Source organism: Mustelus asterias, chromosome 7, assembly GCF_964213995.1.
Source record: "Mustelus asterias chromosome 7, sMusAst1.hap1.1, whole genome shotgun sequence".
In the NCBI taxonomy this organism is placed as follows: domain Eukaryota; kingdom Metazoa; phylum Chordata; class Chondrichthyes; order Carcharhiniformes; family Triakidae; genus Mustelus; species Mustelus asterias.
Genome location: NC_135807.1, coordinates 8855664 through 8875075, shown reverse-complemented (window position 1 = coordinate 8875075; position 19412 = coordinate 8855664). Strand labels below are relative to the sequence as shown.

The 19412-nt window shown below is 42.1% G+C and overlaps 1 protein-coding gene across 1 annotated transcript in view; it reads left to right on the top strand.

The window, feature by feature from the left end:
- stk3 (serine/threonine kinase 3 (STE20 homolog, yeast)) overlaps nt 1-19412 on the top strand; it is a 391198-nt gene that overhangs the window by 145934 nt on the left and 225852 nt on the right. Inside the window, exon 6 of the mRNA XM_078215647.1 lies at nt 678-845. Coding sequence (XP_078071773.1) covers nt 678-845 — 168 coding nt within the window. The remainder of the gene's footprint in view (nt 1-677; nt 846-19412) is intronic.

Below are 19412 nucleotides of genomic sequence, written 5' to 3'. Positions count from 1 at the left end.
TGTGAATTCAAAAAGAAATTAGATATAGCTCTTGGGGCTAAAAGGATCAAGGGATATGGAGGGAAGGTGGGATCAGGATACTGAATTTGATGTTCAGCCATGATCATAATGAATGGCGGAGCAAACTCGAAGGCCAAATGGCCTATTCTTGCTTCTATTTTTGATGTAGGTTTCTATGTAGATCAAGTTCACAATGGACAAAGTGATGGGTGTTCGAAATTATACTTTAAAAAAAAACTTATTTTTCCTATAGTTATCAAGAAATTGGATTTCTATCAGCTATAATGTGTAATTGCTCATCTGAAGAAGAAACATGAGGCTCTAATTCCAGCATTCTCCTCCCCATTATTCTAGCGGGATACTGGCAGCAGTGGAAAAGTCATTGCTATTGTCTCACAAGGGATTCTGATTTCATCTCACCATAGTTGCTTGAAGATCGATGGAACCCTGATGGAATTTCATTCATAGATTAAATTATTTGTAGTTTTTTTTATGTAACACCATAAAATAAGATAGTTTGTTGAACATTTAAAAGGGGAAACCAAATTTCATTTGCTGTGACCTCTATCTTTTATCTTTAATTACTTTACTTTTGCAGAAAATGCTTAAAAATACAATGAGAATTTTAAGTACTTTTTTAATTAATAATAATGCTGAAAATGTGTTGTGACTTACAGGACACCATGGCAAAACGCAACACTGTGATAGGAACGCCTTTTTGGATGGCTCCGGAAGTAATCCAAGAAATTGGCTACAATTGTGTTGCAGATATCTGGTCTTTGGGAATCACAGCAATTGAAATGGCAGAAGGCAAACCACCCTATGCAGACATTCATCCAATGAGGGTAGGTAACAGCTTATTAATGGTCATTGTGGCAATTATAAATAATATCAGTTTTCTAACATACACCTGATGTAGTGGTTTTACGAATGGAACACACTATGGAAACTAGATATATAATCCTATACAATCGTAGAACAGTTAATATAACACCATTTTGTGATGGAAATTTACATATTGTGCATTAAATATGAAATTTACCGATCAGTACATGAGAAGGAAAAGAATAGCAGAAAGATTATAGCAAAGAGAATAGTAAATAGTAATAGCGTAGTAATATAATTCTATAGTCTATACAACAGTATATAATTATATAGTAATAGTAATAGCATAGTAAAGAGAATAGCAGGGGAGGCCTGCTAATCATAAGTAAATGTATTATAATGTGGTTCTTGTCATTGTGTAGAGAGAACCCAGTTATGTCACTGATGGGGGTGGGGACAATTGAGTGGGGGAATCCTGCTTGCGTAAATGCCGTTTTGGGACTCCTGCTCGATTCTCTGCTGCCTCTTCCAATCCTGCTTGCCCAAAATGGGGGTGGAAAATCCCTCCCATTGACTCTGGAATTGGAAAAGAAATATTCTTGCCTATGATGCTTTCCAATTTCACTAGATTTTGAAAAGACATATAAAACAAGATGACTCGATTTTCATTTAGGTTGTGAGTACCATCTTCTGACATGCTGTTCCATTTGTTAATTATATGACAATTTTTACAATGCATTGAAGTCATGTTTGAAACAAGTACGTTGTCCGACCAGAACTCACATTTATGCAGTGCCTTTTAACAGAAAAAAACCTCAAACTGTTTAATAGGAAGTTAAACAGATGAAAATTGGAGCTGAACCAAAGAAGGCAAAATTAAGACAATTATCTTAAAGCTTGGTAAAAGGGTAGGTTTTAATTAGGAAAGACAGAAGCACAGTGGAGAGATTTAAGAAAGGAATTAAAGTGATTAGTACCTAGCTGAGGGCATGACTGCCAATTGTAGGGAGAAGGAGTGGGGATGCATGAGAGGTTAGACTAAGAGGATTGCAGAGTTCTTGAAGTATTGCAGGGCTGAAGGAGGTTATGGTGATGGCAGGATTTGAATGTGAGGATGAGAATATTAAATTTGAGTTTAGTGGACCTGAATACAAAATAGACTAGTGAGCGTAGAGGTAACGGGTGAGTAGGTCATGGTGTGGGTTAGGGGACGGGCAGTAGAATTTTAATTGATCTCAAGTTGATGGAGTGTGAAAGTTGGGAGGCTGACCTGGTGACCATTTGGAGAGTTGAGTCTAGCTGTAGCAAAAGCATGAATCAGGATTCTGTAGCAGATGGGACAAGGCGAGGTGGCTAGAAACTATGTTCTGGAAGTGGAAGTAGGAGTAGAGAGCTCTTATGCTGGTGCATGCATGGATCAGAAGCCTTCTCAAGGGCAGTTAAAGGCAGACTGTTAATGCTGACCTATCCAGCAATGTCCACTTCCTGATATAAAAAAGCACCATTCAGCTTCAGATTGTAGCCGTTGAGGGGAATGGAATCGTTTGCAATGGAATGGAGTTTGTGGTGCTGTTAGGAAGCCAAAATAATCTGTGGAATTCACTACCCCAGAGTGTGGTAGATGCTGTGACATTGAGTAATTTTAAGGAGGAGATAGCCAGATTTTTAATTAATAATGGATGGAAGGGTTATGAAGAACGGGCAGGAAAGTGGAGTTGAGGCCGAGACAAGATCAGCCATTATCCTACGTGGCCAGGCTCAAGGTGGTGAAATGCCTACTCTTGTTCCTAGTTCTTATGTTCCTAAAGGTAGCTTTCAGGGATTTATGTTTGTGTTGGTAGACATTAGAAATAAGGTTTGGTTTTAGGTGGGTTTAATTTAAGGTTTCTGTGCCTGAAAGAAACTGATAGTTAGATTTCATGCTAGGCAAAGATATTTGTATATGTGGGAGTTAGTTTCAATTCCAGCTGGGAATCTGTAGTGCTTAAAGAAATATAGCTTGAAGAATAAGTACAGTTGCTTCTCAACTCGGGCCCTAGTAAGGGAAATCAAAAAGTTTTCTTTGTTCTGTAGTTTTAGCTGGTACCCAGGGGCAGTTGCAGACAGGACACAGGAGAGGGAACATCTCCCACAGCTCTGCAAAAAGCTAGAGTGGGACCAGCTCTCTCAGCTTTGCTGTTAGAAAAACATGTAGTAGGTTATCTAAAGAGCAGCAAGTTGAGGAAACTAGGGAAATGAGGAAAGCTTCCAGGTGGTCTGAGGAAAGGTACGAGAACAGAGGACTACTCAGTAAAGACATTTAGAGGTCAGAGGCAGCTGGATAGACATCTAAAGTGATTTCAGGTTCTTAAGATTTTTCTACAACCTGCAAAACATGAATTGAAATATCTGTGAGAATCAGTGGCTGAATCTCAAATGTGTAAAAGGAGTCCAGATAAAGAAATCCTAAAGGAGTTGGTGTAAAACCTAGAACACTGTCCAAAGAGACTTGGAGGTTCAGTTGAATCGATCTTTGAAATGCCATGAACAGCTGCAGAAAGTAATCAAGAATGGTGGCAGTTTAGGAAAAGGGGAAGTGCAACGTGACCTGGGGTGTCGTGGAACAGTCACTGAAAGTTGACATGCAGGTACAGTAGGCGATGAGGAAAGCTAATGGCATGCTGGCCTTCATAGCAAGAGGATTTGAGTATAGGAATAGGGAAGTCTTGCTGCAGTTATACAGCGCCTTGGTGAGGCCACACCTTGAGTATTGTGTGTCGTTTTGGTCTCATAGTTTGAGGAAGGACATTCTTGCTATTGAGGGAGTCCAGTGAAGGTTCACCAGATTGATTCCTAGAATGGCAGGATGACATATTGGTCGAAAGTCTACCACCTCCCCGCCACAGAATCGGCACGGATGAGGGCCCAAAAATGTAAATCTCCGTTGACTTCGGGTGGAAATTTCTGGTTTCGCCTGAGCGACTTGATTCTTCCAAGTATTTAGTTTGGAGGAAATTGCAGCTCATCCAGGGCTGAATGTCCGACAAACAAGTTGACAATTCAGGCAGTGAAGAAGTTGACAAAAAGCTGGTGAGGCAGAGTTTGGGATGACATCAGTGTAAGGTGAAACCTGATGTCATGCCTAAAGGTGATGCTGTTGAGCGGGGGCATGGAGATGAGAGATTGAAGAGATCCTAAGATAGATCTTTGGAGGAATGATGGATTGGATTGGAAGAGAAGCCAGCAATGAGACATCATCTGGCTTTGACTGGATAGCTAATAGTGGAACTAGGTGAAGGCAGTACTACTCAGCTGGACAATGGAAGAGAGGCCAAGAAGATTGAGGAGGGATGTCCGCAGCAGTTACAGGCACATAAGGGTATCATTTGAGACTTTGAATAGGGCCATTTAAGTGTTGAAGCAGGGTAGAAGCAGAGGTTCAAACATGGAATTGTATGGTGGGTAGGCACCTGACAACCCAGTGAAGAACATTCGAAATGAAAAGGAAGTTGAAGTCAGAGCAGTAGGCTGCAAGGGCAGTGGGGTCATGTGTAGGTTCTTTTGAAGTCTGAGTGATGATAGCAGATTTTAAAGAGAGGGCGAGGGTACCTGAGAGGGAGGACTGTTTAAAATGTCAGTTAAAATAGGGCCAGGAACTGATGTTATGATGCCAACAGTTTAGTGGGAATTGAGTCAAGCGAATAAGAGGAAGGTCTCATGGACAAGATGAACTTGGAGAGAACATGAAAAGTCAAAGAGAAACTAGAGATTGATATGACGACAAGGTTGTGAGAGGTGGGAACATTGGCTTGGTGGGTAAGCGTAAGAGAGGGATGAAGGCATCATCACTTGAGCTAGAGGAGTAATGAAGCAAATGCACAGTTGCAAAAAAGAAAAAGAAGTAAAGGGTTTTGCTCCAGTGCAGCACAAATGAATAGACACAGAGGAAGTTCAAGTTGCGAAGCCATGGTAAAGATTAGGATAGTTATGTCCTGGTTGTAAACAGAAGGTAATGAGGCGACACTAAGAGAAAGAGTTCAAAGTTGAAGTTAGAGTAAAAACAGAAAATGCTGGAAATACTCAGCAGGTTGTTTTGATGATGGCCAGTCTGATAAAAGGTCACGGGTCTGAAATGATGACTTTGGTTTTCTCGGCATAGATGATGCCAGCACTTCCAGCATTTGCTGACTTTATTACAGGTTTTCAGTATCTACAGTATTTTGCTTTTGCTTTAAAGTCACTGTCCTGTAGTGGGATGAAGTTGACTTGTAAATAGAGTGAAGTCACCTTGTAACACTGAACAACCAATACCCAGATTTGGAGACAGGTGTGGAGGAAGAATGAACATAGAACATAGAACATAGAACAGTACAGCACAGAACAGGCCCTTCGGCCCACGATGTTGTGCCGACCTTCATCTGAAACCAAGATCAAGCTATCCCACTCCCTACCATCCTGGTGTGCTCCATGTGCCTATCCAATAACCGCTTAAATGTTCCTAAAGTGTCTGACTCCACTATCACTGCAGGCAGTCCATTCCACACCCCAACCACTCTCTGCGTGAAGAACCTACCTCTGATATCCTTCCTATATCTCCCACCATGAACCCTATAGTTATGCCCCCTTGTAATAGCTCCATCCACCCGAGGAAATAGTCTTTGAACGTTCACTCGATCTATCCCCTTCATCATTTTATAAACCTCTATTAAGTCTCCCCTCAATCTCCTCCGCTCCAGAGAGAACAGCCCCAGCTCCCTCAACCTTTCCTCATAAGACCGACACTCCAAACCAGGCAGCATCCTGGTAAATCTCCTCTGCACTCTTTCCAGCGCTTCCACATCCTTCTTATAGTGAGGTGACCAGAACTGCACGCAATATTCCAAATGCGGTCTCACCAAGGTCCTGTACAGTTGCAGCATAACCCCACGGCTCTTAAACTCCAACCCCCTGTTAATAAAAGCTAACACACTATGTGCCTTCTTCACAGCTCTATCCACTTGAGTGGCAACCTTCAGAGATCTGTGGATATGGACCCCAAGATCTCTCTGTTCCTCCACAGTCTTCAGAACTCTACCTTTGACCCTGTAATCCACATTTAAATTTGTCCTACCAAAATGAATCACCTCACATTTATCAGGGTTAAACTCCATTTGCCATTTTTCAGCCCAGCTTTGCATCCTATCTATGTCTCTTTGCAGCCTACAACACCCCTCCACCTCATCCACTACTCCACCAATCTTGGTGTCATCAGCAAATTTACTGATCCACCCTTCAGCCCCCTCCTCTAAGTCATTAATAAAAATCACAAAGAGCAGAGGACCAAGCACCGATCCCTGTGGCACTCCGCTAGCAACCTGCCTCCAGTCCGAAAATTTTCCATCCACCACCACCCTCTGTCTTCGATCAGATAGCCAGTTACCTATCCAATCGGCCAACTTTCCCTCTATCCCACACCTCCTTACTTTCATCATAAATGAAAGTAAATGAGTCGAGGAATTTTTTTAAAGGGCAGATTGTCAAGTGATCGGACTGCCAAACATGGAGATCATGTTAAAAGATTAACACACGTGAATGTGACACACGCACTAATTTGCTATGTTGAGCCTGCACTCTTAGTTAGAACCCATTTATGTGGCAAGGTGAAAAATGCTTATTCTGTAGAAGCAAATTTTTTTGTGAAGAAATTTGGCCTAAATCAAAGAAATTACAGAATGTTTAGTAGAACTGATCAGCAAAATGGCTGTGTTTAACTCATGTAATGTCAATACTTGGAAACTGTTGAGATTAGAAATTGTAGTAAATCCTTAGTCATTATTCTTGATTAAATTGGAAAGCTGTGTACAGAATTCACAAACAAAATCAGAGTTAAAATATGAGGGGTGATTCTCCCCAAAAAATTCTAAGGCCTTGATTTTACCGGCACGGCCACCCAAGGCCCGTAAGATTGCGCCCGAGGCCAATGGGGAATGCTGTTCTGCGAACCTCGTCTGCCTCAATTTTGGGGCGGCCATACCAGTAAAATCAGGGCCCAGGTGTTGAATTCACACACAAACTGGAGTAAATCCCGCTGGTTTTTTCAGCGGGAGTTTCAAAATTAATCTCCCACACTCTGTGCACTGCAAAGTGCCTCAGCGTGAATCATGCTGAAATTCAGTGGGAGGGGCCTATCCTCGTTGGAGAGGCCGGGCAGCATAGCGTTGAGCAGGCCACTGCGCATGCGTCGATCTGTCAGTGCCAAGATTGGCGCATGTGCAGTGGCCCCACACAGCCGTCCTCCCAATCACTGGCCAGCTTGATTGCTTGCAACCCTGCTGTCCCTCCGATCCCGTTGTGGCCCGATCGCTGGCCCCCTGAACATACCTCCCCTCCTCCCCCCCGCCATGGCCAGCCCTGATCACTGCCCACTCTCCCTCTGTTACTCAGCCAAATGCAGAGTGGCAGCAGGACCTCCAACTCCCATTGATTTCGCCCCCATTAGGCCTCACCCCATTGACATTGCCCAATGCCTGGTGGCGGTGCCAAGGTGCCCCCTTGGGCATTGGCACTTTGCCTTTTAGGCAGTGCTGGGGGCACCCCTCCTCCCCCTTCCCGGTCCCGTTCACTCTGGGGGACTCGATGGCCCCACCCTTTACTCGAGTGGGGTCGGGTCACCAGCTTCCCGCAAGTGGGGAGCTATACCTGCACACTCTGCTGCCAGGCAATGTGCCACGGGGTGGGGGGGTATGTGGTCACAATCAGCTGGACCAGAAGATCCCGCCAACAGAAAGGACTGGAAAATTTCGGCATCAGTATTTGAAAAGTGATCATTGCTACATATCATCTTCCAATATCTGTTGACCTAATGCTGTTAAAAAATAAATTTAAAACATTAAGTTGCAGTTTTTTCCAATTAGCGTTTTTTCAGTGTTATTTGACCTGACTTCATAAAGCTTGGAAATGTTAATGTTTTTGTATTTTGTCATAATTAGGATATTTAATTATGAAAGGCAAGCCTGAAAGCCCAGGCTAATTTCTCATGCTTTTCCTGAAGCTAGTTGAAAGTTTGTGCTCTTTAATGCTAAACTGTGTAACAGTAGAACAGACACTGAAGTAGTCTTGTGTCCTACTTTGCTCTAGGCCTGTTGGCATATCCACAAAGGAACTGAACTGTCAGTATGCTGTTTTCCCAGTTAGCTACATTTATCCTTGTGTGGAACCATTATCTACATGAGGTTCACAAGGCAGGAAATAGCAAATACAATAAAAACAAGCAGAACTTCTCATCACTGTCAGACACTGCTACAGATATGGCATATTTTAAGAACCAGTTCAAACCTTAAAGACAGCAAAAGTTCAAGACATAAAAAGGCTGAATAACTAATAGAAGGCTTAAATCTCAACATGAAATGAATGCAAGTGAAGTATATTTGCAGTTTATTCTCCCTTGAAATTTGACTTGCAAACCTGGTATTTCTTTTGCCACTTAAATTACTGAAGTATGATGAGTAAACGGAAAGCTTACACAATATTGGTGCAAGATGTTTCCAAGTTAGATGTTGGCATTTCAGTCAAACCTTCCCAGCTGTGGTAATGTTGTGAAGGCTATCCCAGATACTAGAGGAATTCTAACCAAACTTCCTTGTTTTCTTGAGAAATGTGCTGACTAGAAACCGGATCTTTGTATTCATAACATAAAATTATGACCGTTCTATACTTCTTTGAACTTTTGACGTACTTGATGTGTGATTTCCTCTTATTGAACTTTTAAAGTAGGCATGTTGGGATTTGTCATGTTTCTACATCAATGAATACCAACTAACTTGCAACTTCAGTGCTTTAAATGGCATATTTTAATGATACATTGGAAAGAAAAGGTGAAAATGCTGTACAGTAGAATCCCTACAGTGCAGAAGATGGACCAAATGCCCTCTAAGTCTGAACCGACTCTCCGAAAGAACATCTTACCCAGGCCCACCTCCCACCCTATCTCCATAACCTTGTGCATTTACATCACTAATCCCCCTAACGTACACATCTTTGGACACTGAAGGGGCAATTTAGCATGGCCAACCGATCTAACCCGCGCACCTTTGGAGTGTGAGAGGAAACCAGAGCACCCGGGGGAAATCCACGCAGACATGAGGAGAACGTGCAAACTCCACACAGACAATCACCCAAGGCTGGAATTGAGTCAGGGTCCCTGGCGTCATGAGGCAGCAGTATTAACCACTGTGCCTCCATGCCACACACAATTGTACTTAATTGTGCTTAAACTTGGCCAGAAAGGTTTGGTTTTTGATCATTTGTTCTAATAACCCTTTGTGGTTTGGTGTCCAAAACATCTGTTTGATGACGTCCTTGTGTAGTGCCTTGAGAAATTTTATTACGTTAAATGCACTATATACATCCAGATTGTCTATGTAAATGGTGAACAGTTGTCTGAGCACCGATTCTTGTGGCAGACTGTTTCCAATCTTTTGTCAGATTGACTAACTACCTTTAATCTTTACCCTCAGGTTTCTGTTTTATAGCCTGCTTACTATCCATTCTGTTACAGGTCCCCAAGTGTTCTGACCTTAGTGAGTCTGCCTTGTGATATTTTATCAAAGGGCTTTTAAAAGTCCAAATATATTCCATCTATTGCATTACCCTTGTCTACTCTTTAAACTCTGATTTGCAGAGCTGTTCAATAAATTAGCTATTAAACACATGCAGCTAATTAGAAATCCAATTGTGGTTAACTGCATTTACGATTTGTAAATAAAACATGAGTTATCATTGGGAAAGTGATCTCCATGATCGTTCACTCAGTGTATGAATGTGTAGTTGAAACTTTTATGCATTATCTGGTAAAATGACGAGATGAAATCCAGAATTCTATAAGTGTACTTTACTTCCTTGTTCACTGAATATTGTGGATGTTTGTTATTGCTTACACAATACTTACAGCACAGAAATAGTCGATTTAACCCAGCAGCATAAACATCAACCTGAGCCTTCTCCCATCCTTTTTGATCTGATTCCATCATCATATACTTCTATGCCTTACCCTCTGTTGTGTTTATCCAGCGTCCCCATAAATGTATTGATGCTTTTTGCCTCAACTACTGCTTCTGGTAGGAGTTCCACATTCTTTGATTTGATTTATTATTGTCACATATATTAGTATACAGTAAGAAGTATTATCTCAGACAAAGCATACTGCACATAGGAAAGAAAGGGAGAGGGTGCAGAATGTAGTGTAACAGTCATAACTAGGGTGTTGAGAAAGATCAACTTAATGTAAAGTAGGTCCATTCATTAGTCTGACAGCAAGGAAGAAGCTGTTCTTGAGTTGGTTGGTACGTGATCTCAGACCCTTGTGTCCTTTCCCCGACGGAAGCAGGGCTAATTCAGTGATTTAGAGAGATCTGCCCTAGGTGGTTTAGAAACAAAGACTAGCAAATAAAATAGTGAATGAGAAACGGGAGGCAAGAAAATAGGATGGGCCAGAAATGTTGAACATTGATGCCCACATCGTATGAAGGAATGAAAAAAATTCAGACACGCATCAACAAATCGTTCAAGGTGGTAGACCAGTTGAAAAGCTGCTTTAAAAAGTTAGTGGATGCTTGGCTTCATATACAGAAGAACACAGCAAAAAAGGAAGTTAGAGGGATTAGCGGGTAAATATGTGGGGGTAGGGCCTGGGTGGGATTGTGGTCGGTGCAGACTCGATGGGCCGAATGGCCTCCTTCTGCACTGTAGGGTTTCTATGATTCTATGATCCAAACCTCTGTACTTGTTGACCAGCACTGGCTTTCTACGTGGCAAAAATCACAATTTTAAAATTCTCACCGTCATTCAAAATCCCTCCATGACCTCACTCATCTGTAACCTACTTCAGCTCTGCTGCTCAAGACTTCCACACCTCTCCCATTCTGGCCCCTTGTGCACCCCCAGGTGGACGAGAGTATGTCCGGGGTGTGTGGGGTCGTTGATTATGCTGGCTGCTTTCCTGAGGCAGCGGGAAGTGTAGACAGAGTCAATGGATGGGAGGCTGGTTTGCATGATGGACTAGGCTTCTTTCACGACCCTTTGTTGTTTCTTGTGGTCTTGGACAGAGCAAGAGCCATACCAAGCTGGGATACAACCAGAAAGAATCCTTTCTATGGTGCATGTGTAAACGTTGGTAAGAGTTGTAACAGACAATCCAAATTTCCTTAGCCTCCTGAGAAACTAGAGGTGTTGGTGGGCTTTCTTAACTATAGCGCCGGTGTGGAGGGACCAGGACAGGTTGTTGGTGATTTGGACACCTAGAAATTTGAAGCTGTTGACCATTTCCATTTCATCCCCGTTGATATAGACGGGGCATGTCCTCTACTGCGCTTCCTAAAGTCGATGACTATCTCCTTTGTTTTGTTGACATTGAGGGAGAGATTATTTTCATTGCACCTGTTCAACAGATTCTCTGTCTCTTTCCTGTACTCTGTTTCATCGTTGTTTGAGATCCAACCCACTATAGTAAGGGGCTGAGGAAACAGCCTCGGGGGGCACCGGTGTTGAGGATGATAGTGGAGGAGGTGCTGTTACCTATCCTTACTGATTGTGGTCTTTGGGTTAGGAAGTCTAGGATCTAGTTGCAGAGAGAGGAACTGAGCATCAGGCCATGGAGTTTGGAGATGAATTCTGTAGGAATAATGGCGTTGCGGGCTGAACTGTAATAAATCACTAGGAGGGACCTGGGTGTGCAAGTCCACAGATCCTTGAAGGTGACGTCACAGGTGGAGAAGGTGGTGAAGAAGGCATATGGCATGCTTGCCTTTATAGGACGGGGCATAGAGTATAAAAGTTGGGGTCTGATGTTGCAGATGTATAGAACGTTGGTTCGGCCGCATTTGGAATACTGCGTCCAGTTCTGGTCGCCACACTACCAGAAGGACGTGGAGGTTTTGGAGAGAGTACAGAGGAGGTTTACCAGGATGTTGCCTGGTATGGAGGGGCTTAGTTATGAGGAGAGATTGGGTAAACTGGGGTTGTTCTCCCTGGAAAGACGGAGGATGAGGGGAGACTTAATAGAGGTGTATAAAATTATGAAAGGCATAGATAGGGTGAACGGTGGGAAGCTTTTCCCCAGGTCAGTGGTGACGTTCACGAGGGGTCATAGGTTCAATGTGAAGGGGGGGAGGTTTAACACAGATATCAGAAGGACATATTTTACACAGAGGGTGGTGGGGGCCTGGAATGCGCTGCCAGGCAAGGTGGTGGAGGCGGACACACTGGGAACGTTTAAGACTTATCTAGACAGCCATATGAACGGAGTGGGAATGGAGGGATACAAAAGAATGGTCTAGTTTGGACCAGGGAGCGGCGTGGGCTTGGAGGGCCGAAGGGCCTGTTCCTGTGCTGTATTGTTCTTTGTTCTTGTTCTTTGAGTCTGACATAGGTGTCTTTGTTATTTAGGTATTCCAGATTTGACTGTAGGGACAAGGACATGGCGTCTGCTGTGGATCTGTTGCGGTGATAGGTGAACTATAGTGGATCCCGGCAATCTGGGAGGCCAGAATTGATTCGTGCCATGACTAACCTTTCAAAGCATTTCATAATGATGGATGTCAGAGCCACCGGACAATAGTCATTAAGGCATGCTGCCTGGCTTTTCTATAAAACTCTTGGTGAAAGCTCTTCTCCTGAATTCTATAATGGGTTTATTAAGAACAAAATACATTTATGATCCCAGGTCTGGTCTTCCTTGCAACCAGAAACCTGTTGTCTTTTTCTATACTATCAAATCATTTCATAATTTTAAAAATGTCCACCAGATCACCTGTCTGTTTTCTTTCTTCTTTCCTGATAGCTATGACTTTCCAGTTCCCATGTAAATAATGTTTTGCACCTTTTACACACTGTTTTACAGCCTGTTCATGGTACTACAGGTGTGGTCTAACCTAAATTCTGCACTTCTCTGCTTTTCAACTCTGTTCCTCTAAAAATGACTTCCAGAATTTTTTTAAAGGTCTTAAGAACCTGCAACATTACCTTAGTAATTTGTGTATCTGCATCCCCTGACCTCTCTAGGTAAGTGGGGTTAAGGAACACATTTTCCAAGGTATGTGGCCTCCTTATACTTTATTCCTAACTGTACTACCTCATACTTCTTAAATTTTTAAAACTTTAGCTTGTATAAATCTAGATTTAGCTTTTATAAATCTAATTTGTTAATGATATGCTTATTCTGAAAGTTGAATAATCTCTTCCTGTTTTCGTTGCAGTCCTCAGATTTAAAGGAGTACAGTTTTAGAGCGTTTTAGGGAGAGAATTCTAGAGCTTTGGGCCTAGACAGCTGATGCCGCAGCTGCCAATGATGGAGCAATTTAAAGTTGGGGGTGCACAAGGGGCCAGAATGGGAGAGGTGTGGAAGTCTTGAGCAGCAGAGCTGAAGTAGGTTACAGATGAGTGAGGTCATGGAGGGATTTTGAATGACGGTGAGAATTTTAAAATTGTGATTTTTGCCACGTAGAAAGCCAGTGCTGGTCAACAAGTGCAGAGGTTTGGATGAGTTGTAACTTCCTTTTTTGCTGTGTTCTTCTGTATATGAAGCCAAGCATCCACTAACTTTTTAAAGCAGCTTTTCAACTGGTCTACCACCTTGAACGATTTGTTGATGCGTGTCTGAATTTTTTTCATTCCTTCATACGATGTGGGCATCAATGTTCAACATTTCTGGCCCATCCTATTTTCTTGCCTCCCGTTTCTCATTCACTATTTTATTTGCTAGTCTTTGTTTCTAAACCACCTAGGGCAGATCTCTCTAAATCACTGAATTAGTCCTCTTTGTTTTTGCATGTTGATTGTTCCTTTGTTCTTGTCCTTTGCCATAGCTCCTCTAAAATTAATGACATTACGATCACTGTTTCGCAGAAGCTATTTCATTGAAACATGATGCACTTTCCCTATTTCATTCTGAACTAAGTTTAAGTTTATTTATTAGTGTCACAAGTAGGTTTACATTAACACCGCAATGAAGTTACTGTGAAAATCCGCTAGTCACCACACTCGGACGCCTGTTCGGGTACACGGAGGCAGAATTTAGCATGGTCAATCCACCTAACCAGCACATCTTTTGGACTGTGGGAGGAAACCAGAGCACCTGGAGGAAACCCATGCAGACACGGGGAGAATGTGCAAACTCCGCACAGATGGTGACCCAAGCCGGGAATCAAACCCAGCACTGTGAGGCAGCAGTCCTAACCCCTGTGCCACCGTGCCGTCTAGATCCTGCAGTGCTTTCTTCTGTATTAGGCTGGAAACATACTGATTATCAAAAAAGGTTCTGTGTACTGTAACACCTCCCTCTATATACATCATCCTGGCTAATCTGTAAAATTATTTTTTTAAAAACTGGACAAAGAGTGTAAAATGCTGACTAGCTGTGGCTCACACAAAAGGATTTTCTGGCTGTCAGAAACATCAGTGACCTTGTAATCTCTGAGGATGTGCGAATTCCTCTTTTTACTGCAAAGATCAAAACCCAAGGAGTTGTACAAAAACCTGGGAGTTATGCTGTATGCAACCATCCCCCCCCCTTCCTCTCCACCGCCACCACCACCATGGAACCTATGATAATACCGTCTGAGGCTAATTGAAGAAAATTGCTATTTTCCATCTCACAGGCACCAGCAGAAAAGATTTAATACCCGTTTTCTATTAGAATATCAGAATTTCTGTACCAGTGCCTCTAAGACTAATTCATCTCTACGTGCCTCTCCCATTGTAGAAGTCATTGTTACAGGAAAAGTGGATTTCCCAGCATCAACTTCAGCCGTACAATCTCTGTGAAGGAGTATACCATTGGATTTTTGATTCTGGACTCTGGATTCACATGAAACAATAATTCTTAATTTGTCTGTGCTCTTTTTTCTGTACCTCTTTTTTCCCCCTTATTCCTCTTTTATTGTATGAATGTACATAGTGACACCCACTCCTTGCATTTTGTGTGTGTAACATAATCCTCTGATTTTACCCTATCTCAAGTTTGCTGTGGGATTATCAATAGGGGACCACTCTAAAACGGAGTGGTTGGGCAAACACTCCATCACATATAATCAGAAATTAAAGACACCTTCCTATTTATGGGTGAGTGGTGAGAGGAGAAATCACTGCTGTTTAAATTAAGCCCCCTGCTGTCTGTAACAGTACATTTCAGGAATTATTCACTCCGTCGTCTACACTATTTTTTGCTCCAGTCTACATGGGCATAATTGAAGTCCCCTATTGAAGAACCACTACTGTGGATTCTTCAATTTTTTATTGTACATGAAATTTTAGCATCTTTATTCATTCTTTTGGATATCAGCAAAACAATGGTGAAACTGGTGGAGTGGTGCAACAAAACAGGGAAAAGTATAGGCCCAGATTTTGTTGAAGAATCTTGCACCATGCCCCATTTAAGTTGGAAATTTTTCCCTCATTCTTCAGCTCAAATATTTTTGTTGTGCACATTACTGAAAATGCAAACTGCTAACATCTGGGACATTAATAAATGATGCAATCCAAGATGCATCTCCTTAACCAATACGATTCGAAGATTGAAAAGAAACAGGAAAGATGGAGAAGGAAGTAGGTAACTTTACGCGTGCAGAAAGAGAAAGAGAGGGAAAGAAAAACTGGATGAAGAAGGAGGAAAGCGTTTGAAAAAAATTAATTTTTTGCAAAACAAACATCTATTATACCCCTATTTGCCTTTAATATGACAATGCAGTTGATGTATATGACAGCTAAATATCATTTGGACTGATTGGTTTCTGCAGAATTAAGCTGCCATCTTGCATCTTTTTGTGTAATAAAGTAGCACACTGCCAAGGGCATAAGTATTTGCAATTTGATGACCTTAATGAAATGCTAATTGGGATAACATAGTATATAGTGATTTCCCTTTTTTCCACCAGAATAAGGTTTCAATTAAATGTATGAGCTCATCTTTTCTGGTCAAGATGCAATTACAAAGGAAATTTGAACCATGTATTTGAGTTGATGAATGGATTTCCTATATTTTGATTAATCATGCTATAAAGTAAGCAAGGATTTATACAGTAATTGAAAGATTACTCTAGATGCATTTATAGAACATTTTTAACTGAAGCTATGCTTTTTTTGAAAGTGAATTGTGTTGGGTAATGATGTTTTACTTTTCTATGTCATAGCTACTTAAAAAGATTTTTATAATGGAAAAACTAGGAGTATGCTTTGTCATTGTTAGAGTCAAATTTAGTTCTTTCAATAGAACTAAGAGGTCAACTTAGACTTCCATTTCAAAATAGAAAAATATCAAATTAATATTTTATGTGCAATCTTTGGCTTTCATCTTGAAATTTCTATTCCAGCATTGAAGTTTCATGGAGAAATGAAGAAAACTATTTTAAGTGCAATAGTTCAGCAGTCCTTACTATATGTTTAAAATATGTTATAACTTTTGGTTCTGCAATTTGCACTAAGCCAGTGCAGAACTATAGTTAAAAGTAAGTTGGCTCCGACCATAAAGTCATAGAATCCCTACAGTGCAGAAAGAGGCCATTCGGCCCATCAAATCTGCACCAACCACAATCCCACCCAGGTCCTATTCTCGTAACCCCATGCATTTACCCTAGCTAGTTCCCCTGACACTAAGGGGCAATTTAGTATGGCCAATCCACCTAATCCACACATCTTTGGACTGTGGGAGCAAATTCCACACGGACAGTGACCCAAGCCAGGAATCGAATCCGGGTCCCTGGCGCTGTGAGGCAGCAGTGCTAACCACTGTGCCACCGTGCCACCCTGTTATATAGTGAGGTTCCAGAGATAGTGTGAAGCCTGAAAAAAGCTCCTGTTACGTTTAGCTTTCATTGATTTGAAAAAGTATAAAAACAATTTAAAAGCAAGTTAAATGGTAGAGATAGAAATTGCATTGAAAGTGAGTTTTTAGAGCAGTTGGCAGGATTAGGTGTTTTTACAGAGGCAGAGAGAATATAGGGTTGGAAGCTCAGGTCAGGTTCAACCAGAATATTAAGGTTGTGCACAGATTGGTTTAGCCTGACAATGTTTGCTAGGCAAGGTGTTCAAGTCAGTGACTAAGACATGGAATTTAGGCCAGAGTTAGTGACTGTCATATTCCTAGCATATCATAGGATAGTTACAGCACAGAAGGAGGCCATTTGTCTGGTTGTGTCTGTGCTGGCAGAAGGTTAGGGCTTGTGCTTAGATCCTCACAATGCAGCACTGGTAAGTTATAGGGGCATGGGAAGGGTGGGTGGGGGGATGTTTGAAGGAAGCCAGACTGTAGCTTATAGGGTGCAGTATGTTGTTGTGGTCTCATACTGTGTGCCCAAGGGAGGCAGTTACACCACAAACATGGCAGGTCAGCAGTCAGGGAAGGGATCTTGAGTTTAAAGCAGGGCCTTTACGGGGAGGAAATCAATGTTCTCTGTGGGAGGGTCAAGGAAAAATGAAGGCAGGTGAAGGGTGATTGTTGACTCCTTGAGGGATGATTGAGGGAAGGAACAGGTTAACGCAGGGAAATATATGGGAGATGGGAGGATGCTTGAGGTTAACAGAGTGAGGCTGGAGGTGGATAGGGTTCAGCTATATGGTCACAGTGTTAGAGTCCATTGTTTATGGCTGCTAAAATATTGCTACCTTTCTGGAGATGAGGTGCTGCCAAGAAACTTTCTCCTCACAGGAGATTAGGGAGTGACCCATACGAGGGCCATGCATTCTCATTGGTCAACTGCAGTTGCTCCAGGAATGAAAGCCATGTCAACGGAGGTGCTGAAGACTTTGCCTGGCTTCTTCATGCAGTTCATTTTGTGGATCTGCAATGGGTCTCATATATCCAATCTTTTTATCAACTTGCATAGTGGAGGCGAGGACTCTGAAGAAAAAGGCCACATAGGCCACAAGGCTATTGGCTGGCTCCAGTCAAGGGGCAAGGAAGTCAGGGGGAAACTCAACCAGTTTAAATATGAGGCATGAAGGATTATGCTCTTTCAACCAGATCACCAGATAATTGCGGGCAATGGAAACGATTTTGTACATCTTAATGAATTAATCCTGAAAGGTATTTAAATCACTCCATAAGACAACTAAATGTTTCTCAAATAATGTTCGGGTTTTTGGATAAGAGGGCAAGAGCAGCAGATACCTGGGAACACCACCATCTGGAGGTTCCCCTCCAAGTCACTCAACATCCTGACTTGGAAATATATCGCCGTTCCTTTGCTGTCGCTGGGTCAAAATCCTGGAATTCTCTCCCTAACAACACTCAGTATGTACCTACATGTTAGGGACAGTGGCAGTTCAAGAAGGCAGCTAAGCACCACCTTCTGAAGAGCAACTACGATGGGCAATAAATGCTGGCCATTCATCAGAAAATACACAACTAGATCTGGAAATCCATTTCAAATTTTGGTCACTTTGTGCGAAGAAGACTGACTTCTTTGATTTCATTGTCCTTTGTAGTTTGGTATCATCTGCAAAGTTGTCCCTTTTGCAATGAGTTTCTGAATTCATAGCATATATTTAAATTAAAGACAATTGTGGTTCCAGCCCAAATCTGGATCATTTAGCCATTTGTTTCCCAACCAACAAAATTTTCCTAACAAGTGTTTTTTTATTATCCATCAGCCAATTTCCAAAGTATCCTGAATCCCACAACTTTGAGGTTAACCAGTATTATGTGCAGCTTTGTCAGATGCGTTTTGGAGTTCGAGGCAACATATGACTTTGACTACATTAGTGATTTATTGATTTTCTCTGAAGCGCTTGAAACACCACTCCATAACTTTAGAGGTCAAATCAATCGGTTGCTTGAGCTTTACATTGCATTAATGTCCCCAGGGAAAAATAAAAATGAGAATAATATTACATCCATACCACATCTATACTGGTCTGAAAGACGTGTTGGTTAGGTGCATTGGCCATGCTAAATTCTCCCTCAGTATACATGAACAGGCGTATGAGTGTGGTGATTGGGGGATTTTCACAGCAACTTCATTGCAGTGTTAATGTAAGCCTACTTGTGATATTAATAAATAAATTGTAAACAATACTTAGGAGCACAGTGTGCCCCATAGCAGTGGAACAGAAAACTTTGATATTGCTGCTGCTGTTAGTCTTCACTACACTGCTGTATGATTGTGATGAGTAAATATCACTTGTATATCTAGTTACTAATTTGTGACTGGCTCACTTGTTCTATCGATTACTTGACCTTTGTGGTGAGGAAGAACATGGTGAAGAATGAACTGAAAGGAGATTCTGTCATCTTTGTTTGCACTGGTATCGGATCGTGTTTTCGGGATCCTTAAGGGGGAGGGGGACCAGCCCCAAGTCGTGGTCCACATAGGCACCACAGACATAGGTAGGAAAAGGGATGGGGATGTAAGGCAGAAATTCAGGGAGTTAGGGTGGAAGCTTAGAGCTAGAACAAACAGAGTTGTTATCTCTGGTTTGTTACCCATGCCACTTGCTAGCGAGGAGAGGAATAGGGAGAGAGAGCAGTTGAACTACAGGGATGGTGCAGGAGGGAGGGATTCAGATACCTGGACAATTGGGGCTCATTCTGGGGTCGGTGGGACCTCTACAAAAGGGATGGTCTACACCTGAACCAGAGG